This window comes from Balaenoptera musculus, chromosome 12 (genome assembly GCF_009873245.2).
Source record: "Balaenoptera musculus isolate JJ_BM4_2016_0621 chromosome 12, mBalMus1.pri.v3, whole genome shotgun sequence".
NCBI classification, from domain to species: Eukaryota; Metazoa; Chordata; class Mammalia; order Artiodactyla; family Balaenopteridae; genus Balaenoptera; species Balaenoptera musculus.
This window is the reverse complement of record NC_045796.1, coordinates 69,211,058-69,235,621: the sequence shown is the minus strand read 5'-3', so window position 1 is coordinate 69,235,621 and position 24,564 is coordinate 69,211,058. Positions and strand designations below refer to the sequence as shown.

Genomic DNA, 24,564 nt, shown 5'->3' with positions numbered 1-24,564 from the left:
GTAATATTTTAATTCTGTCCTCGTCTTTCACAGCTAACAACTTTTCCTCACAATACGGAAGATTGCAATCAGTTAACTTCATTAGGATTATTTGAAATGCTCTCCTTTTTCTACCCACGTATTCACTACCACCTAGGAATATGAAGGGAAGCAAATTTTTAAAAGATGCTTTCAATTCACAGATTAGGCGTGCATATCTTCATAAAAACTTTCAAATTGTAGTCCTTTTCCCTTAATGAGTATTACACTTGATTGGACTATTTGCATTTTCAACAAATCTGACAGGACCAGTACACTCAGTGTATTGGAGCCAGACCTGCCCAAGAAAGTGATGCTCTACTTACTTAGCAAACTTGCTAAATTTATTCTCAAATATTCATTATTCTAGTCTCAACTCCCCTCCCTCCCTTCCTAGGGATCTACCTCCTTTTATTTCTGAGACATTATCTATATCCAAGTGTTAGGCAACTTATTCAGGTAAGGTAAACACTTATGTTATACCATAAGTGGGGTCTAACAGATAAGTTTCTAAACCTTTCAGATTCTCCATTTTCTAATTTCTAAAATGGGCAAAGGAGTTTCTAATTCACTGGGACATTGGAGCAATAATAAATGAAAGTGCCTGGCACATAGTAGCCAACCACTAAAATTCTTAATTGAATATAAAATTAGGAAATGAAACATTGCTTTTTTTTTTTAAGTGTACAAAGAAATTCACTAAAGATACCAAGATGACATGGAAAGGTACACTTTGAAAATACCTGTCAAGAAAATTGTATCACACACATCTACAAGAATGGCTTGCTATCAATAATGTGCAGTCTGCACTTCTACTGACTACCAATCGTAGTACATCTTTATCACATACTTACCATTCTTGTGTTTCTAGTCTCAGAATTGCTATAAATTATGTGTTGCTCAATCTGACTACAGCAATTAGGCAGTATTATTAAGTATCTGTGTATCTACTTGGGTACACATTAACAATCCGGGAAATAGGGCTTTCCAGAAAATGCATGCACCTGCCACTATGCCAACCTAAACGTATTTCCATGTTCAAGAACAGTACATTGTTCTTCACTGATCACACCAGTTATATCCCCAAGATAGACACAGCGCAAGGTACTCAATTTGGGTAGGTAATAAAATATGTTTAATTTTTAATAAATGTATTTAGGTAATAAAATATATTTAAGATATAAAACAATATCTTCCATATGTATACAAACTAAAGACAGTTTTCACTAATGGTCAGATCAAGAGAATGATTAGCATACAGGGAACGAGTTTAATTTTAGTATCCAAATTCTAATTTGTTACTATGACAATAATCATCCTCAACCATCACATATTATTATTTACTAAAATAGGATCTGGTTAGGCCTTTTATACTCAGCTCTGTTATCCTATTGTGAGTTAATGAGAGCTTGAAAGTAATAAGAATAAAATATTTATAAATCAAGATTTCACATCTGTACCCATAATTACATTGGATTAATGAGATTTTACTGTTTTGGGGGGAAAAAAGGAAGAAAAGAAAATACAGTGTATTTTATATTGAAGAAAAATTTTTTTTCATGTATCCATCTTGCTGAGTACCACACTTTTGATACCATTTGAGTCTACCAATAATCCGACGTTAAGAGACAGTCATATGAAACCAGATCTAGTACCTCTGAAGATTTTAGATTAGCAGGTCAATGGTAATACTTGGAACGAAGGGCCCAAGACAGAGGCAGGCAGAACCACAGTTGCTCCTCTCTGCACTTTTTTGATGGAATACTTTTTGGAACCTAAATGCTGGACACACTACCAAGTCACAAAAGGCGAACCATCAGTGCTGGCTGAACCGCGCCGCTCAGAGCAGGCAGAGATGCGCTTCCGTCTCTAATGGTGGAGCACAAGCCCCTAGAATTTACTGTCCCTGCTCTGTGAGAGTTGTTTTGTTATCAAGAGCTCATCTTTCTTTTCTAGAGAGACTGTATAAAGGGGAGGAGGATTTCTCTGAACTAATCTGCTCTAGAGACACTTTAAAATAACGAATATCCTTGGATTGGGAAGGACACCAGTAAGCTGGGAGTTTTTTAACTTTTAATTTTGAAATAATTTTAGATCTACAGAAAATTTGTAAAGATAGTACAGAGAGTTCCAGGATTCCCATCACCCAACTTCCTCTAATGTTCATATTTCGCATATCACGTTACATTTATCAACTCCGAGCGAGAAATTAACACTGGTACAATACAATCAGCTAAACTACAGACTTGATTCAGACTTCATCAGTTTTTCCACTAATGTCTTTACCTGCTCCAGGATCCAATCTAGGAAACTGCATGCCTTAGTTGTCATGTCTGCTTAGTCTCTTCCAACCTGTGACAGTTACTCAGACCTTCCTTGACACTCTTGAAGAGTGCTAGTGAGATATTTTGTAGAATGTTCCTCAATTTGGGATTTCCTGATGTCTTCTCATGATTAGACTGAGGTTATGAATTTTGGAAAGGAACGCCAGAGAGATAAAGTGCCCTTCTCATTGTGTAACGTCTAGGGGGTAGATGAGATCAACGTGATTTCTTCCTGGTGGTGTAAACACACCCTGATCACTTGGCAAAGATGGCACCTGCCAGGTCTCTCTACTGTGAAGCTACCATACTCTTCGTTCCAGGCACTATGTCTAGCCCTGCTCAAAGATAAGGGAATTAAGCCACTTGCTGGAAGGAAGGGTATCAAAGAATTTGTGGACATTTATTAAGAGCACCACAGAGATCAATACATTTCCTGGGAGAGAGATTTTGAGGCTAAACAAACATCCCTTTTCTTCTTAAAGTTTCGCTCATTAATTTTAGCATTCATCCACGAATCTTGCCTGCAGCAATTATTACTGTGGCGTTCTAATGGAATTTTCTATTTTCTCCATTCCTTCTACATTTATTATCTGGATTTCTTCTGTAAGGAAGATTTGCCTTTCTCCCTCATTTATTTATTTGCTTACTTGTATCAGTAAGAACTCATGGATATTTATTTTATTCTTTGGCTTATGATAAAGTACTATTGTCATTCATTTTCTTGCTCAAATTGTTCTAGTTTCAGCCACTGGGAACTCTCTCAGGTTGGCTCCTGTGTCCTTTTAACTTGCTTCCACTTTTACTTACTTATGCATTTTTAGCATTTAGTCCCTGGTAATACAAGCTAGTACTCTAGGCTCATCTTGTATTTTCTCTGCCTCAGCTCTAGAGTCAGCCATGGGGTCCTCTAACCAGGATTTTACAAGAAAAAAATTACTCTTCGACAGTCCAGACTATGCTTAAAAAGTACTAACACACACCACTTGTTTTGGTCAGAATTTTCAATTATTGAAAAAAAAGAGAGGGAGGGGGAAAGAGGAGTGAGTGTGAGACACAGAAAGAGTAACAATGAGATTCTAAATATGAATATATGTGTATATAGATATACTTAGAAGTTTCCACCCCATCTTTTGTCAACTGCTTTCTGGAGCTAAACTACATTGACCATTTTTTCTTTCCTGAATTTAAAATTCTACTCACGCTCTAACTCTGTAGTGTGACAGAAGGTGAATTTTTAAAATGTATTTCAAGTAGATGAACTCAAACAAAAATCTTGTTTCCACGTATGCAACTTCGAAGTCTAGTACTTATGCATGAAGGCAGAGAAAATAAAACAACAAATAAATCAGAAATGAAATGGAATTATAAAAGTTTTCCTTGTGGTGTCAGGACAATACAAATAGCTTAAACCTGAATTATTAGACAATCTTTTAGAACTACTACCCTATAGTAGGGCCTTAATATATTACTTTTAGCAAGTGCATCCATCTACTGGAGAAAATAAAACCCTTGACCAGTTACCCTTTTTAAAAATATGCTAGACTTAACCACTTCAAAAAAACGTTCCTTCACTAAAATCCATTTGTGTTTTTTATACCTTTATAATGAAGGACTACTGTGTAAATAACACACTTCGCATTTGCTAGGTTAGAAACACAGCAGCAGAAAGCCTCTCTCTCATGAATGGTGGGGTCTTCAAGCCCTCCAATCCTGAGTTCAACTAATGAAAGTAGCCAATAAAAAGAAAGCAGCTAGAACTCGGTCTTACTTATCCCAAAGGTCATTACAGATGAGTCACAATTCCAGGGTATGAAATCCCCACTAAACTACAGATTATTACCTTTTTATAAAATCAGAGTTAGTTATAGTTATTATTCAAAATATAATAAATCTTCATATAAAATAACTGGGCAGATAAAGCAACAACATGTTAGTAGTGGTTATTGGTAGATGGTGGGGTTAGGAATGACGTAGTTTCTTCTCCGTGTTTTGCTGTATTGTCCAAACTTTCTACATAATACATGCTTAACTTTCATAATTTTTAATAATAAAAAATTCCTAAAATAAACTATGTTTCATAAAAGATGATAAACATGAGATTGGTTTTTAATGTAGAGGTACAAAAAAAATAGGAAGAGATAAACCTTTAAACAGAAAACAAAAAGTCCTGGAATAAGGTCCTAAGTCCACAGTTCCCAAACTGTGCAATGAGACAAACTTACAGAGAGGCACTGTGGGGTATTTTAAATTTCCAGGGAAACACAGTGGCACGTGTTGGACACCATGCAAACTATTAGTTGGCAGGAGTTCACATTTTCAACATGAGATTCCTTTGGGTAACATATCTTTGCAAAGCTGAGTACTCAGTGGTTATTGTCATTGATAAAAACCAAGTATCACCAAAATCAATGTGGAAAGTAAATGAGGTTGGTGGTGTATAATCTGATTCCAAGGTTTAAGAAATTACGCAGTCCTTCAATGGAATTACATTTTCAAGTTTCTTTTAAAAAAAATTCCAACTTTAAATTCTATATCATGCCAAAATATGAAACAAGAGCGACAGTAGAACATTTTCATGCATGCAAATTCTTAAAATTTTAGTATTTCATACTTCCTTTTCTAGGAGGTTTCCAAAGTTTTATTTCATCAATATGAGGGCAACAATGAAAACAAAGAGGAAGGTGTGGAATCAAGGGAGTTCATCCAGCTCAGGAGAGAAACAAAGGCAATTCCCATCCTAAGGCCGTTTTAGGATGACCACTGTGCCAGTGTGCACAGCAGACTGCTACAAGCTTTACGGGAGCCAGAGGGTAGTGGCTCAAGTAGGAGGAGTTCCATGCCCCCGCCTGCCTTAAATATTGGAACTGAGAAGATTTGTGATGTGACAATATAAAGTGAAGTTTTAAAAAATTCTGTGAGTATAGTATTTAATATAATGACAGATTAAACTAAGAAAAGAAAAAAAGAAAGACGAAATTACGCAGTCCTTAACACATGCTAAGCTGTTAGGACATAAACATTTATTAAGTAGTTTGGATCAATCCACTTAATAAATGGAATTGTTAGGTATTTCTTTTGGGTTAGAAATGTCTATGAGGCAACATGAACCAAGAAAGTTTGATAATCTCTCCCCTATAGCGTTTTCATTCATCCTTCCCCAGGTCCTAGTCTCTAAACCCATATGCAGGCTTATATCTAGCACTTAGTGGAAACCAACCAGAGCAGTGAAAAACTTTGCTTGAGGTGCAGAAAATAGATGATGGTACAGAGGAGAACTTCTATCAAGTTAAGTTCATTCGTTGACTTAGATCACTAACATATATATTCCTCATTCATCTTCTCTATCTCAATAATTAATTAACTCCGTTCACCCAGTTCCTCGTGACAGAAGCTTTGGTGTCCTCTGCTCCCTTCCCCTTTTATCTTCCTTTCTATTCACTGCATTACCAATTCTATCTCCAAAATACACTGAGTATTTGTCTCCTCTCTTACTACCATCATCACAGCCCAAGCCCTCACTGTCTGTCAGATTCCTGCAACAGCTTCCACACTGGTTTCTTCTTCTACATTTTCCCCATCCAATCAATTCTTTACAGTGCAGCCAGATTGGTCTTTGACAAATGTAAATCCAATCCAATCATTCCTTTGCTTAAGAGAAAAACAAATAAAAGACACACCGGTTGGAAAGGGAGAAATAAGACCATCTCTATTCACATAAGACATGATCACTTACATAGATGGAATCTACGAAGATGCTCCTAGAACTAGTAAGTTTAACAAGGTTGCAGAATGCAGGTTAATATACTAAAACCAATTGTATTTCTATGTATTAGCAAAGAATAGTTGGAAATTTAAAATTTAAGGAGTACCATTTATAGTAACATTCAAAAACATGAAATAGGTATTTTAAAAAAACCATGCGGAATCTGTATGCTGACAACTACAAAACACCAATGAAAGAAAGATATCAAAGAGGACCTAAATGAATGGAAAGATACACCATGCTCACAAACTGGAAGATTCAATATTGCTAAGATGTTAACTATACAGATTCAACATAATCATAAGCAAAATCCCAAAAGGATTTTTATAGATATAGACAACCTAATTCTAATATTTATAGGGAATGCCCAAGACACTAGAACAGCCAAAACAAAAAGAAGAAAGTTGGAGAACTGACACTAACTGATTTCAAGGCTTAGTATATAAAGCTACAGAAATCAAGACAGTATGCTATCGGGTGAGTAGAGAGACACAGACATCAGTGGAACAGAACAGACAGCCCAGAAAGAGATCCACAATTATAAGGTCAATTGATATTTGACAAAGGAACAAAGGCAATACAATGGAGAAAGAAGAGTCTTTTCACCAGAAGGTGCTGGAACAATTGGATATTCACATGCAAAATGATGGACCTCAACCCATATCTTTCACCTTACACACAATTAACTCAAAACAGAAAATACACTTAAACATAAAACCTAAAGCTATAAAACTCTGCTCTGCATCTAAAGATGCTGTTAAGAGAATGAAAAGACAAGACAGAGATTAGGATAAAATATTTGTAAGTAACATTTCTGACAAAAGACTTGTATCCAGACTACATAAAGAACTCTTAAAACTCAATAATAAGAAAACATACAACACAATTTAAAAATGGACAATCTGAACAGATACTTCACCAAAGAAGATATATGAATGGCAAATAAGCACATGAAAATATGCTCAACACATCATTAGTCATTAGGAAAATGCAAATTGAAATCACAGTGAGATACTACTATGCACCTGTTAGCGTGTCTAAAATAAGTATCAAATGCTGACAACAATGCCAAGCAACTGAACTCTTACACATTGCTGGTGGGAATGCAAAATACTATAACCACTTTGGAAGACAGTTTAGCAGTTTCTTTATAAGTTAAACATACACTTACCAAAAGAGCCAGCGACCCCACTCCTAACTATTTACCCAAGAGAAATGAAAACATACGTTTGCATAAAAACCTGAATACAAATGTTTGCAGTAGTTCTGCTCATAATCACCCCAAATTGGAAATAACTCAAATGTCCTTCAACTGGTAAAGAGATAAAACAAATGTTGGTATAGCCTTACAATGGAATACTACCCAGCAATAAGAACTATTGATAAACTATTGATAAATGGAATACCATAGATGAATTTCAAATACAGTATGCTAAGTTAAAGAAGCTAGATTTTAAAAGCTACATAGACTATGTGATTCCATGTACATGATACCCTAGGAAAAGGCAAAATTATAGGAACAGACAACAGAACAGTGGTTGCAGAGTTTGGGAGTGGGAGAAATGATTGCTTATACTGGGGTGTCATGTGGGATTTTGGGGGGAAGCGATGGAACTGTACTATAGCTTGATTCTAGTGGTGGCTATACACCTGTATGCATTTGTCTAAACTCGAAGAACTGTACACCAAAAGGAGTGAATTTATTGTACGTAAATTTTGAAAGATGAATTAAAACAAAAAAGAAACAAGAAAAATGTCAATGAAAAAAAAAGTAAATCAAATCATGTCATCCCCTTATCAGTGGCTTCTCATGACACAGCACTAAATGACATAGCCCCTGCTTATCTTTCTAGCTCGTGTAAGTTGTACAACTTTTCCTTTACCTTGTTTATCATTATTCGTAAATATAATTTTTTTGTTGATTATCTGTTTAATATATGTCAGCCAGAATGGTTAATAATTATTGAGTACTTACTAGATGTTGAGTACTGTTCTAAGTACTTTATGGGGGTTCATTTATTTAATCCTCTCAACAGCTCTAGGAAGTATCCCCGTTTTTACAGATAGAAAAGCAGAGGCACTGAGGAGTTAAGGAATTTGATTGAGTCTCACAGCCAGTAAGAGGCAGAGAAACATACTGTATCCCTATTAGGTTTTATAATCTGATTTAATCTGTATATGAATCCAGTGAGATTTCCAGATGTGGACACTCAAGCCCAGAGAATTTAAGTAACACGTGTAAGGATACAGAGCTAATTTGTTTTGGTATCAAAATTCAAATTCTACGTCTTTGTGAGTCAAAAACCTGTGCCCTCCTTTTCCCTAAGAATCTAGGCTCTAGGTTGAAAAAGTATTACAGGAGGCAAAGGTAAACTACACTTGTGGAAGCTTTTACTTCTTGTGTAATAAACTGTAATTTAAGTATTTCCAAGGATTATATTCCACTTGGGAGAGCCTGTGGGTGGGAGGCGAAGTGATGTGTGACAGACGAAGGGCGGGAGAACATAACATGCTGGTTTGAACCAAGCACAATGTCTTATCAAGTTTCTTTTCCTTCACTTTTCAAACGCCTGCCATGTTGACCTGCACCATCTCTGCTGTTTGCTATTCTGGTTGCGTGAGCATGAACCACACATCATAGCAAATTGCAGAATTTCTCAATCATTAAGGATTTACAATAGGTTAATTTTAAAATGGGCTGCACTTCACAGCTGCAAAGCTTTTGTCTGATTTCTCGACCAAATGAGAAGCCATTATTGGATTGAAGACCTTTCCATGGGCATGACGAGCAAAAGAAAAAGGTTGTGTGGGCAGAACAGGCAGCTCTGCCAGGTAAGGTGAGGTAATGGTATCAGCTCACTAAACAGACTGCCAAACTCTATGGCACAATGTATCGCTCTGTTTAGTACCAAGCATGATGAGAATTTATAAGCAGATCACGGGTTCAGTGCATGCGTGGGATAATAAAAACGATACACAACCAAGGAAAGCGTTACAATCTACAGGCATACCTCGTTTTACTGCACTTCGATTTCACTTCACAGATATTGTGGTTTTTGTTTTTTGTTTTTTGTTTTGTTTTTTTACAAATTGAAGGTTTGTAGCAACCCTGCTCTTTCAGATGATGGTTAGCATTTTTTAGCAAGAGTATTTTTAAATTAATGTATGTATATTTTTTTAGACATAATGCTATTATTGCACACTTAATAGACTACAGTTTGGTGTAAACATAACTTTTATATACACTGAGAAACCAAAAAATTCAGGTGACTTGCTTTATGGCGATATTTGCTTTATTTCAGTGGTCTGGAACCAAACCCGAAATATCTACAAGGTCTGCCTGTACCATTAATGTGGGGAGGAGGCTGAAATGCAATATGCATGCCTAACACTTTTTTCTTTCTAAATAGTTATAAGTACCATGACAGACTTGACTGATGTTGCTTGTTTTTTAAGCAACAGCCAATGCAAGTAATTCATAAAGTATATCTGTCAGATTGAGTTTGATAAATGGTCTATCTATTGGCAGTAACAAACACCTAACTTAAAATCGTGTTACCGGTCATTAAATATCCATGCTTAACAAAGTTCACAATACACTGGATCTAATGTTTGAGCTAGGCAGGTCACTAAAATGTCAATGCATAGTTCAAATTTACTTCAACGAGTCCTTCATTTACTCTCCAAGGACTTGCTAACAATTTGGGTCCAATAATGTTCATTTGTTTATTCCTTTAGCAATGCATGCTGGTTACATATAACTTTCTCTCTTTCCACTCACCCATTTAAAACCCGTCTATTCTTATAGAGACCTCAAGAGAACTGTCCTCTAGCTAGATCAATGTGGCATGTGGCAATAAACCAAAATGCTACCATAATAAGTAAAGATTTCCTTCCTGTTCTGCCTACTATTTAGAGGGAAAAAAAAAAGGCTGACACTCTTCCCTTCTGATCATCTTCCAGAGTAAACTTGTTCTTATTAAAATGACTTGATTTGCCCTAGCAGCATTAATGGGCACAGACACACAACACCTTTGAATCATTAGCTTAGGGACACAGAACTCCTTAGTTTAGAGATAATGCTCTGTGGTGACTGGGACCCATCTGAGCAAACAAAGCTTTCCAGGATTCCTTTCTCACAACTCAGCACCTTGGGTCAGTGCAGACTCTCACTGAGATACTCGGACCACAGTAGCTGTAACTCTGCCATGCACACTGCCTTCTATTTTTATATATGCTTTCTCAACAACTATATTTCTTCTTCTTTGACAAAGAAATTCTGGAGTTATTGACAAAAGCATTACACAAACACAGAGTGACAGTACACTACTCAGAACCCTGGAGTTCTGTTTTGTATCTTTATGTACCCTCTGAATGACATTCACAATGGATTTATTTAGATCTGCCTCCTCAGCTCCAGGTATTGGGGATATCAAAAACCACTCAGAAGAGGTTGAAAGTTTAAAAATGGTTACAATAAATTATCTATATCAGCTGTCACAGTCCCTAAATACCTTCCTCAAAAAAAAAAAGATCTTTTTTTCCCAAAACACATTACAAATACCTTTCATAAAATCCAATATTCTGGAGTTGATAGGAAACTTGGAGGTCATCAAATCAAACACTTTTATTCTGAAATATCTAAGTACTAAAGTGCATCCTGCATTATCTCTATGAATTAGTGTATCTTTATGGGTGTGAACATTCATGCATTGAGGAGGTTATAAAACCAGCTGAAATAGCAAATCCATTACTTTGGTAACTTGTACTCAAAACTAACTTAATGTTTTTACCTAAGATATTTATTTTTTTGAATTAATTTTTATTGGAGTATAGTTGCTTTCCAATGTTATGTTAGTTTCTTCTGCACAGCAACTAAGAGATTTATTTTCCTTCAGAGATATTTACTTTTAAAATTATTGACTGAGATTTTTTTCCTTCTTGGGGAAGGGAAAGGGAGGAAATGAACAGTTTTTGAATACCTGCTTTGTAGCCAGCACTGTGCAGGGCATTTTATATACATTATTATCCTTCATGCTGGAGGAAAAGGAAAATTTTATTGTTGTTCACTCCTAATCAAGAAATTACTAAATAACTAAATGCTAATGGAGTATCCATTAGCCACCATAACTACAGGCGATGTGCAGATTCCTTTAGGTCACGTTAAGTTTAATGTAATATAATCTTCTGAAACAGAAACGGTAAGAAACACAGGCTGCACATGAGAAAAACAAACAAAAATGATCAAACAGACAAAAAACTTACCAGCCTCCAGTGCCACGGGTTGGCTAATACTAGTGTGGAGAAAAGAGGCCAGGAAAGAAGTTAGGAGGAAATCTCTATAGTGGGGAGGGAAAAGATGAGGGAGAAGGAGACAAAGGAAGTTCTGTGTCCTAAGCCACGTCTGTGAAATTAAAGTGCTTTCAGCTGAGTAATACACAACAGAGGACGATTTCAGTGATGATTAGAGCTATTTAAATTTTTAGTAGGCTCCAGTGATTTAAAACAGTCTTTTCTGTCCGGGCAACCGGTTTATCTGCTTTTATTTTCAAACTTGGGGGCGGGGGGGGGGAATCTTTGCAAAGAATTATTCATGTACGTAAAATGCACAAAAATACTATTATGTAAAGATGTCTACATTTAGAAGTATGTGATTGCCCAATTTTTGAGAGATGAGAACTCACATTTGGAACCAGATTAAATCTCTCACTTAGCTCCCTCCCTCCCCCACGCCCACACTCCGTTAGGTTTTCGTTCTAGTCCAGTCCTGGTGAGGATATATGGCAATGTGTCCTAGCGGGAATAAAGAGCAAAAAGTACATGGGCAACCCTCCCCTTACCCCCCACACACGCACATACCTTACCACTCAACTGCTCTTATCAAGCCTCCAGAGAGTCTATTCTGAATAAGGTAGCTGTGGTCGCCTATGAGGAAGGAAATTATTCGCTGGGCTGTAGCGCTAAACTACGTGGAATTAAGTCTGAAGATTAAAATAAGGTGGGTGGCTTTTCACCTTTCTTCTAAAAAGTACCTAGCACAATCCTGATGCTTAATAAAAATAATCTATCAGATAAGTGGCATGCTTGGCAGGAACGCTTTTAAATCGCACGTTACAGGACATTCTCATACTAGTGTGCCTCCCTCGAATTTTGACTAAGTCAGCTCAGCCCCGCGACCACAGAAAGCACGGAGTGAGTCTCCGGCGATGCTCCTCCCACCAGTGCCAACCCGTGCCAACTTTTAGGCCAGGACACCTGCCACCCTGAGCTCCCGTGGCTTCCGTGGTGGTGGACTGTTGTGCCTCTGGCTCGCTGCTTGAGGGTCTGCTCTGACCAAATGACAATACAGGAAGGATGTTTGTTTGGGGGGTTTATTCAGAATTGGAGTGTTGGAAAGTAACAAGCTGCGAACACTCACAGCCAGCTGCTGGCTGCCACAGAAGACAGGGCGATCACCTCCTGGTACTGTTCCGTGCCCGAGGGCTCCAAATCGTCACCGCTTTAACTGTCTTGCTACCACACTTCAGATGTTACCACTCTAGTTTCCATTTTTGCTTTTGAAACATTCCAGGAACAACTGAATCCTACCCATCTAATTGGTGCCAAATTTACATACAGTCATGTCCCCCCCCACTACGGTATTCAGTGGACATTCTAGTCATTGTCTGTCCTTAGGAAAGGGTGGGGGCTAAGTCCCTGTTTTAACCATCACACAGTACAGCCTGGACTTTCACCAGCAGATGAATGCTGGGTAGCCCCACTCCAGAGCCTGCTGATGGCACAGCAAACAGCTGAATTTAACCCCTAATTAATCATGAAATATCAATTCCCAGTTAAAGAGGTTGGCAATGATTTGGTAAGTTAGGGGAAGTGGCAGAGTGAACATCTGGGACTTTTTTTTTTTTTTTAATCTGACATAATAAAAGGAAAAGTAGCTCATTCTTACATTTCTTTTTGCTGGGTTTTTTTTTTTTTTTGGCTTAAATAACTTCTTAGAAATCGAAATCCAACAGAGAACAATTATGTTAATAATGCCAGGAAATTTGTTTGCTTTGTCATACTGGGCTTCAAAAGCACTTCAACTGAACTTACATTTGTGATCACAAGTAATGCCTGTTCTTATATCCATTTAAAATGTTTACTTTATTACAGCTTATTATAAACGTGAGTCTGAGATGCAGCGCCATGGCTGCTCAATTTCCAGGCCACAGTTTTATGATAATCGTGTGAAATGTATTCATGTGTCAACAGCACTGCCTAACAATGCCCCAAATGGGGTTGTTCGCAGCGCTGGACGCACGGTAACTGCTACAAGCAGAGAGCTCTTCATTGGAGAATTTTAACTGAGTTTGCAACATGTACTCTTTTGCTACACTTAGCTCAGTTTAATTACTATGATCTCAGAATACAGTTGAGCTCCTACAAGAAAACCGACCCTACACACCCAAACGTGACTGGGATAAATGGGTTCTGTTATTTTATTGTATGGTTGGAGCCTCTTTTTGGACAGCCTCCCAGCACCAGAGGGGATGAGACTGGAGAATTCTTCTGTACTTGATGTCCCCCTACTGCACACAGTGATAATAAGGTACCTGGAAGATACCTTCTGTCACCCCGGCATCTCACAAAGGAGTAAGGGAACACGTAATATATGCAGATCCAATACTGGAAACAGAAAATGGGTCTAGAGGTGCCCCTCCTTCTCCAATATTGGCTTCTCCACACACTCATGCCTTCCTCACTTTCGTGACGAGTAGCCCATGTAACTGCCTAGTTGTTGAAGTTGAGATCTCAAGCAACATTGTCCCAACTCAGCATTTTTTGAGGCTCTATTACGCAGGTACCAGGCCAAGCGTTTTTACACTCATTATTTCCTTCATTAGATCCATCTGCATGCAGTGGACCGTCTACTTTTTAGAGGGAGGGACAAGCATGTACTGGTGGGAACCAGGATCATGTGGGAGTGAGCCGTACATTATTTTTTGCTTCACTCTTTTGTTCCTCCTCCTAGGACCGCCTCTCTGAATGGATAATAGGTCTGTGCAAATGCTCAAACAACCTTAAGACAATTCACTTTTTACACCTGACTGTTTTAGAAAGAGTACCAAGCCCAGAATCTCGGCTGAAAAGAGAGCACAGGAGCTCACCTAGGCCACCTCTCTTTTTAGACTGAAAACACAGGTTCACAGAAAGCCTACAATTTGTCCAAAGCATATGGCTCTGTAGGGGCAGAGTCAGAATGAGGGCCCAGACACCCGGCATTTCAGTTCCGCACACTGACCCTGTGGTCTACAAGACTATCTTTCGCCAGCAAAATGGGTAACTCTGCAGGCCAAATTCTTACTTGCAGTCATGCAAGTTTCACCAAAGAGGAGAAAAAGGTTTGACCCAGTTTACCTAATGTAATAAAAATAGTTTATATCCCAACCTACTATGGACACACACACATACACGTTTCATAAAACAATTTATATTCCAACTTGGTGCACTTTGTTACTTTTTTCCTTCTATTTCATTTCATGAAAACAAAAACAAACAAAACTCATTGAGATCCACTAAACTGCTTTCAAGACCAACCACCAAAGTTAGAAAAAAAAACCTCACAGAGGATTCTAAGAATAATAATTTCAAACAACTAACAAGGAAGTAGGGGAGGCATTTTACCTTTTCTAGCTGGAACTGCATAAAAAATGGAGGCAGACAACCCTCAGGACAGCAAGCCAGACCCCAGCTCATGGCTCCTCCACCCTTCCCCACGCCCTCGCCCTTCCCAGAGTGATACACTGTGCAGAGGCTTCCCTGGGCCAGGCAAATACGCTCACCCGTCTCTCCCGTTGTCCCTCTCTGGCACAACATGCTGGCCAAGAAGAGCTGATGCTTGACTTTAATAATTTCAGATGACATTTTTCTCTAGAGAATTGAGTCTGTTTTGTCAGCTCCTGAAATACCACGTGATATATTATTTCAGAGTATAATTTCTTCCTTCTGTTTACATTCTCCCTTATCAGATGGTAAGCTCCTTGAGCAACCAAAACAAGGACCCTTGTTTTGCTCACTGCCAGATCCCACTGAACACAAAAGAGGTGTTCAGTAAGTATGTGTTAAAAAAAAAAAAAAACAACAAAAAACCTTGATGAGCATTATACAAAGAAATTATAGAAGTGACATCAGATTTTGAAACATTCCAGTCACGATTAAATGATTTTCACCCTCTGGACTGATCAGGCTCTCACATCATCCTCTCTTCCCCTCTGGCTAACCACCTCTCTTTTATCAGGATCACTTTCTCTGGAAAACCTGCCCTGACTCCACGGACTCTCTGCTTCATTGATGTGCTCTCACAGCACCTTACTCTTCCCTTATCTTAGAAAAACAGCCTCGTGAATTCTCTACGTCTTCGACTTGACAATAAGCTCCATCAGGATGGAGCTTTAATACAGTGCCTTGCACACAGTACATCCTCCATTAAAAATTTTGCATACAAACATGCATGAAAAGTTATGTACTTCTGGCCTGAAAAACCAAACCAAACCAAACCAAAATAGAATAAATCCAACCTAATGACCTGGTTATATGGGTAATTAGTAGTTGGCTCAATCACAGCTTTCTGAGTAGAAGTCCTTTTAAACCATGCTGCCACATAAAACTAGGCTTTTCCTTTGTGGATGTGGGTATGACTTCTAGTGAAAGAGGAAATAGGATGTCAGCTACTGGGGAGAACTGAAGGGGGAAACAGGGAGGAGAAAGTAAGCAAACACACCATCCACCATGCATTTTTATGTCAGATGGAAAACAAACACACAAAAGTTAAGGCATCCCATTGCATCATATTCATTATAAACCAGGAATTTTCTGCTTCCTAAAATATTAAAGATAATGATGCATCCATCCACCCAGCATTTATCAATATTGTTCACAGTAGGAAAAAAGATGAATGTATCATTCCTTTTTGTATCAAGTATACAAATAGGAGAAGCACTAGAAAAATACACAGTGTAAATATGCAAATTTTAACTAAGTAATTCATTTACATAGCTCCACTCACAGGAACTCAAACATCTTTGTTAATATTAACCCTTCACATTCTCGTGAGCTAGTTTTGCAAGATTCCTATTTTAAACAGTGACTTAGGACCCATGTAAATAAGGAAAAATACAAAATAGTTTCTGCCTTCCTGTCTGCCACTCTAAAATGAATCTACATTTCCTTCTTAAAATAATTTTCCATAATAAATCTTAAGAAAGATCTCCATCAAAATTTCCTACAAAATCTGCAGATAGTAGGGTCAGCAAACTGTCTCAAGAAATATGATTTGCCAAGTTAGTTCAATAAAAATATTCAATAGGACACAAGCTGAAAGGCTACAGACCAAGAAAAGACATATGACAACACACTGAGAGTCTGCCTTGAGAGCACAAAACGTTGGTTTCGAGTCTCTAATAATTGATCACTTTATTAATGATCCAACAGAGGACTTAATGAATAGCCTACTAACAGGGTCTAAATTCAAATTCAAAGCATCTTTTGAATATCCATTAGGAAAAGTAATATAATGAAAATTTTAGAGAAGGTATTTTTGCAGAAAATAAAATATAACTTGGAAAAAATACAAAAGATGAAATCCTAGTAAATATTTAGTATGTAAGGGAAAATGGAAAGGCTGTCATCACTGTGGAGAAAGAAATGATAGTAGACAGATTATGAGAAAAAGATTTAAAATAAGACATTCCATTATTTTTATATACTATTGTTATTATTAACAGTTCTCACCCCCTTTGACAGAAAGAGTCATATTATTGTAGCAGGAGGCAGAAGTTTGGAGGAAAGACTTTCTTGAAGGAAGAAGAAATATCCCACTGATGGATGAAGAACTGGGCTTAAGTTTGAGTAGGTTGCTAGGCTCTTTTTTCCATCCTTCTCTCTATTCACCCAGAAAACTACAAAATGCCTGTATAAAGTAACAGGGAAGAAATAAATATAGAAGCATTCATTCCTTTACATTTTTTTTTCTGTGTTTGGGCTGTGTGTGTGTGTGTGTGTGTGTGTGTGCGCGCGCATGCGTGTGTGTGTGTGTGTATGATATGTATGTTTATGATGTATACATATTTTTTTCAATTTTAAATATCAAATCCAGAGCTTTTAGAAAGCATGTAGGTGATATTTGGATATAAAAAAATTTCTAAAATGGAGACAGAGTAATAAATCAAACCCTGCAATTGAGGCTCAGACAGAAACAGAAAGCACCTCTGTCATTTTTTAACCTTCCAAGGCCTAAAGATGAACAAATCCCAGCCCTCAAACACACACATACAACTGCCTGTGCAGTCAGAAAATGACAGATTCAGGAGGAGATTCTACATTCTTGATAATCAGCCCTGTAATCTTTCCTCTTTCCTATACCACACTGGCCAACATACAATTTAATCTCATCATTTGGATGTGTGTGATTATTTTTATTTATAGCCTCCAGATCTGCAGATATAGAACTTGTGGTTTCTAGTATTTACTCTACCTGAAGGTGTATCACAGGTACAACACTCTCCAGCTCTTTGGAATGGGAATAGGGGTACTTTCTCCTTTTTAAGAGATACAGGTCATTTGCACAACAAATACTTCTTCAGCTTGTATTATTGTACAGTCATATTCTGATGAGTCCAAAGAGCTTCCCCTACCACCACCTGAGGGGAGGGAGGGAGGTGGGAGGACATTTGTATCAGAAAGAGACCAACCACAATTCCTCTATGGCTGGGGCCATCTTCTAGCACCCGCCCTGCAGAACGAGGGGGAAGGCCTCATCCGACTGCTATCTCTGACATGTGTACTGCTGAGCTCCTTGGAGTAGATCCAGTTCTTTTAGGAAAGCCAGGATGGTTGCGACATCTTGTAGACCTAACTTATTCTGAATTCTGCTCTATAAGGAAGACTGTTTTAGAGTAATTCCAATTTATTATTACTAATTAATATATCGCCCTTTGGTAAACTAGACCAAATTTATAAGGAAGAGCAGACATATGTTACCATGAGGTCACAGACTATGTTTACAAAATTCAGACAGCTAGTCACGGAAGGTTTCAAGCTTACTTTCCCCTGGCTCCAAAGCTTTTAACCATGTGATCTGAATAGAATTCTCAAAGCATTTATTTCATTTGACTTTGAATGTGTTCACTTTCTTTTATAAATCCTTAAAGTCAAATAATCATAAATGACTGTATTTTAGTTTTAGTTTAAAAAGACTAAAAAGGATGCTAGACATGATTTACTGAAAAACTGTATTTTTAATTAAAAAAAAAAAGCTCTTTTAAGACGAAGACAAGAACCCCAAATCTCATACCCGGTCCTGAGCTCCTTCCAACATACCAGACTGCTTCCTTTTAACTTCTTCAAATAACCACACAGAGTGCAATTTAAGGACAATTCAGTATTTCCTCACCTTGCTAGATTACTGAGACAATTTAGGAAAGAGAGGGCTACAAAAGAATATAAGGAACTGTGGAGTAGGTAGAACTAGATTAAAATCTTAATTCCAGTGCTTTTGACACATTTGTGGTGTGCTCCGTGCTGTACAAGCCTTAGGCTCTATGTTACGCCACTCTATGCTGTTCAATTTTTAAGCCATGTAACCTGGAGCACAATGCCAGATGGTTCCTATTGGGTCTGCATGAGTTAACCTATGTAAACCTTTTGGTAGACATAGGGGGCTGCAATTCTGTTAGCCTGCTTTCCTGTTATTTCCTGGGGTTTATTCTGCACTCAATTTATGTTAGGAAAATATGATCATGTATTACATACACAAACAGAAGAATTCTTATTCTATTTCTGTTAACTTCCATTTTAAACGACAAGAAAATAAAACTAAATAAACTGAAGAAACTAAACCCCATGTAGTTCACCTTGACTTACTCAATATATGTTTTACTGAATATGCGTTATAGAGCATATTTATATGCTTTTATATAGCCTAAAACTATTAATAGTAGTAGAGGAAGGCAAACAACTGACTATTTGGTTTATTTTCATTGTGTTGTCAACCTGAATTGGAAAAGTGGCTATTCCACGAGGTTATTTATAAATTAAAACCAAAGTGATACCTGGCTTTGAAACAATACCTTGAGCTCAAAATCAAAATGTCTCCTTAAGTTAGAACCCTGCAGCACAGACAGAAACTCTCAAACACAGCCACATGCTCTACTTTTTTAGAAGAGGTGTATCAAGTTTTAGGCAGCCCAGGTTCCCTACAACAAATATCCAAGAAGCATACCTGTGGAGTTAGTTATGTACTCAGTTTCTCATGCCACAATTCCTCATATGAAAGAAAAATGTAAAAAGATCAGAAGATCCTAATGATCTGGATCCCAAGGTGATAAAAGAACAAGGCCCCTGTTTGTAATGTCTCATTAAATGCCTTAGAGAAGAAGTGATGGGGGGGGTAGAAGGAAACACCATTTTTTAAAATGACTTTCATAAGCCTAGATTTGTGCTAGATGCTTTATCCACACTATTCTATAGAATTCACACCATGATTCTCAGAAGTAGGTGCTGTCATTTCCATTTTATAGCTATAGAACCAAGGTACACACCTTGGATGAGAATGCCACCAGATTCGTCAGTTCTAAAGTCTATCCTAAGGTTCAGGGATTGGTTTGCTTTTCAACTGAATGGCAAATCATCCTTGTGCATTTTAATAGACTCACGAAAAAATTTCCATAAAGATCTCTAAAAGCTAATTATGAAGTTAATCTCACACCCCATAAAGGGCATAAACATGTCTCACACACCAGCCTGCCACATTTCTCACAACTAAATTTCAGCAAAAAAGCACAAGAGCCAAAACAAACTAAAAAACTGAAGGGTTCTATTTTTTTGGATAGATATACTTTTTCTCTAATCCGCCAGATCTCTCTATTGGTTACATAGCATGAGCAATTTTCTCACAGGAAATCTCTTGTATTTATAGCAAGCTAATTACTCTCTAGAAGTGACTGTCATATGTATGTGGATGGTTTTGGATTCAATTTTGTCAAAAGCTGGGAAATTAATTCATGTCTCATCCCATGCAAGCCTTGTGTTTTAAGAGATTAAAAGCCACTGCAAAGACCTATTACCAGGGAATTTCTGAAGACTACCCTTAATTTAAAAATACATTAATCTACTTCCTTTTGGATGATATTATCTACGAGACTGTTTGCTATGGTCAGCTCAACGTTCTACCTAATTGTGAGGGAAATACCTGTTTATTAGAAATAACAGCTTTTTGCTTTAAAGTTCAGACCAAAAAAAAAAAAAAACAGCTTGCATCTTAATCATAAATGTACTGCATTAAGACATAAAAACAAAAGATTCCAGCAAATAAGAAGCTCACTAATTTTATATACCAAAAGCTACAATATGCTATTTACTACACAATTAACTGTTTTCTCTCAAGAGAGAGATGTAAGTAACATTTTGCAAACTTCATTTTGTTGAAATATATTCCCGTCTGCTGAGCTTCTTATTTTGTACCAGCAAAAGTGGAGTATGCTACTTTTGCTACCGTCAAACAAAAAACATTTAAATGATTACCAATTTTTATTCTTGCTCTAATTTTTTTCAGCTGCATATGGTAATACATTTCAAAAAATGATGTCAGGGATGCCACTTTACTATAGCAAAGTATTAAAACAGACATTTGGTGTTATCAACATTTGCTGCACCCCTGAAGAATAATATGGGGAACTTTTTTTATTTTAGAGGAGGCGACATCTACTTCTTAATCTATATTGAGTCCCTCTAAAGCATGTGCTACTATCATAATAAAGGTCTCCAGCAGTTATGAGGCTTTTGTATAAGTGACCCTAGAAAGTTTTATAGGTTTCCAAGACCACTCACCAACATACAGAGCGCCTACTATTCACCTACTTCAGTCTGTGTGATACATACTTTCTCGATTCAAACATGGAAAGTTTCAGTGGCAAGTAAAGACCTATGCATGTAAAATCTTAAGGATTGCTCCTTCCCAGAAATTGGCTCATACCTCCCTTACGGTTCCTACTGTATTATTCTTTTTGCTATTAAACTATTTGTATACACACCTTAAGAGCCTAGAATAGGCAGATTTTTAATTTTTCATTTCTGAATCCCACCACGGTACTGAAAAATACCCAGCACTTGGTACATGCTCAATCAATGTTTATTTGAATGTCTGAATAAACGAATGACTGATGACGATGATAAAGGTGATGAAGGCAGCAGCCACACTCAGGGCCAGGTGCTGTCCTAGGTGCTTCGCATGCATTAACTAATTTACTGTTAGTTTTCTCTTGGTACTTTACACATGAGGACACTGAGGCACAGAGAGACCAGCCTGCCCCGACTCATCTAACTCCTTCATGCCCTTCAATTCTGGGCTTAAAGGTGACGTCTTCAGGGAGGTCCTCCCAACCCATGAGACAAAGCTACCGACCCTTGCCCTCCATCCAAACAACCCCTTTATCTCCCCGATCATTACCGTCGTCACTCCTGAGGAACTGATCAATCAGCACTCTTGTGCGTTACACACTGAGCTCCACAAAGGCAGGGACCATGTCAGTCTTATTCACTGCTCTAACTTCAGTGCCTATCAAAGTGCTTGGCACATAATGGGTACCTAATAAATTTAAGTTTCATGACTGAGTGATGCTGGTAGCCATTAAATGGTCATTTAAAGAATAAGTAACAAAAATGAGCAAATCTGAGGTTATTTGAAAGAGTCAATATAAATGCCCAGTAGGCATCTGAAGATTCAAAACTGTGGTTTAAGAGAAGAATGAGGTAAAGATTTGAGAGGCATCTGCAGGCTATTATTCCATGGCTATAAATGATCACAACAAAACTGTGACACTATGGTTGACCCATTTCTGAATACATATTAGTTGTATATTAAGGAGAACCCAACATCTTATGTTTCTGTTGTAAGCCCCCAAAAGAAAAATTCCAAAAGGGGCCTTATTAATAGTAAAATTAATTAAGATGAAACCATTCTTTAAGAGGTTCCTCTTAATAATAATATAGTGCCTTTATGAGAGTGCCTGGAATCTGCCATTAGCATATTTCTAGTTTGGTAGAAAAGCTCCCAGCTTATATTAAAGCTCCTGTGTGTTTTCTTTAAGATGACCATGGTGAAGCTGAAATACACTGTTACCGTGATTATACACCAGAAGCACTCAAGCAGTAGAGATGAGTCCCGTGTTGTAGGGACAAGCAAAGTGTTTAAACCTGCAGATGTACCTAAGAGAGGCATATGGATTATAAACCACACTGCACCGCTGCTGTGACAACAAATGTGAAAACTCCGGCAAGGCACTGGCTGACAAGAGAATAGAAAGCAGAACTGGTTCAGTCACTCTGCTTGACAAACTTGAAGATACACCTGTGTTTTGGGAAAAGTATTGTAAGTTTCAAACCTGTTTTACGTCACTTGGTGCAGCTGTGAGTAGCAGTGACAGAGACATCAACTACTGCCACCGTGAAGAAAGGGAGACGGTGAGGAAAGGCAGCGGCAGGCTCACTGAAGAAAAGAAACCACCGCAAGTGAAAGAACATCATTTCTGAGCAGAGCTGCTGATGCTTTTTGCCTTCTTGGCTGTCTTTACACTTATACAGCCAGTAAGCAGAACCACATTCAAATATTTAGGACCACAAGAGCAGCGTACGTAATTAAAAGAAATAAAGGGTAAGTCTGTAGGCCCTTCCAGCAAACAAAACATTACCAGTAGTGCGGTACTGTCTTAAGACAAATATGGCAGAATTAACACCTCCTTACTAAAAAAAGAAAAAATAGGAACGCAATGTCAGTGAATGAAAGTACTACACTTTTCAAGGAGGATGTAGAGACACCTTTAGGCCCACTGGTCAAAGCTTATGGATGCATATAATCAGGTGCAAATTAAGGTTATTGATTTAACAAGTTTAGTCACCTAATTTTCCCTAGAAATTTTGGTACTTTTTAAGTTACTCACAGGACAAAAAAAAAAAAAAAAGAAAGAAGCAGCAAGAAAGGAACTGCCAGAATTTGACTTTGAGAAATAATAGCTGACAGCAAATCACCAACCCCGAAGCACAGTAATCTTGGGCCACTTTCTGAGGCAGTAACTGGCTTAAGAGATATTAACAATTCCTGAAGCCATCACTTTATTAAAGTACAGGCAAATAGTCCAAGACGATACTCAAAATAAAAGTTCTATAAATTATAGGACACTTTAAGAAGGTAGGGATACTTCCACTTTATCAAATGAAAAAATTAACATAAATGCTTGCTTAGAAAAGCTACATGGGAAAATTTTCATTAAATGATGATGTCGTTGGGTCACTGATCTCTCTACCGTCTTGCATTTCTATAGAGCTTGCTCTGTTCAACGCACTGTTGTTGTATGGGCTGACTCCCTTGGAATACTTGATCAACGCCTCCAATGGAAAATTTAAGTCAGCAATATTTACACAAAAACAGTTTTGTAAAGAACAAAGGGAGTGGGCTTAGGGAGTCAGGAAAATCTGCGTTCAGATCCCAATTATATCATTTACTGGTTTGCATGACCACGGGCAAGTTATTTAACCTCTCTGTGTCTCAACTTTCTCATCTGTAAGTAGAAATAATATTTACTTCATAAGACTTTATAAATATTAGAAGGTATAATATGTCCTGGGCATATAATATGTGCTCAATAAAAATGATTTCTTTTGCTCTTTATAAAAATACCTTATTTTTTTCTATTCCTAGTACAATTAAAGTCATATGTTACCATTCCATTTATGCCATAGCTGTTTTTGTAAATGATCATTGATCTTAACAAAAACATCTAACTTTAAAAATAATGTCAAAGGTTGTTATTTCCAAAAGAAAGAATACATATCAAGCCAAAAATATGCAAATTCTATTACTGGGTAGTATATCACTAGAGTTCAGGTTTCTGCTTCCAGATTACCATGCAGAAACACTGAAGGAAATGTTTAACGAAAATGGTACACCAGAAGAGCTAGATTTTTAGACTTATTTATGTATTATTTATAAATAATTATTATTTATTTTTAAGTCAATAATAGTCTTGATGCTATGTTTTTAAAGTCACAATTTTGAAGATAATTCTCTAAAGAAGCTGTGAATGCAACAATAAAGGGTAATTATCACCTTCAATGGGGAAAAAGGTATAATGAACTGATTTCTTTCTCACAATAAAAATCTGCACTGAACAAACCTGAACCAATCAATCTGTTGTCTTTTTCCAGGATACAAGTCTCCCAAGAAAACTATGTCTAACAGACTTGGGCTTAATCTTAACTTCTCAAGACACACAAAAAAGAGATGAAAATAACTGAAATAACAACTATGGAAAGGCAAGATCTTCCGTGACTTGAACGGTCAGATTCAAAAGTATAACTAGTCACATTAAGAAAGGTTCTCTAGTGCATTCACTTCCTGTCACAAATAACAGTTCCACTTGAACAGCA

At 37.4% G+C, this 24,564-nt stretch overlaps 1 protein-coding gene across 4 annotated transcripts in view; it reads right to left on the bottom strand.

The window, feature by feature from the left end:
- RNGTT (RNA guanylyltransferase and 5'-phosphatase) overlaps window positions 1-24,564 on the bottom strand; it is a 323,844-nt gene that overhangs the window by 95,347 nt on the left and 203,933 nt on the right. The window contains exon 15 of one of the 4 annotated variants that reach the window (XM_036871769.1): window positions 17,012-17,053. The exons of the other annotated variants lie outside the window; for them this stretch is intronic. Within the exon in view, the coding sequence (XP_036727664.1) occupies window positions 17,027-17,053 (27 nt within the window). The 3' untranslated portion in view covers window positions 17,012-17,026. Of the gene's footprint in view, window positions 1-17,011; window positions 17,054-24,564 lie in introns of those variants that run through there. 4 annotated transcript variants of the gene reach the window in all.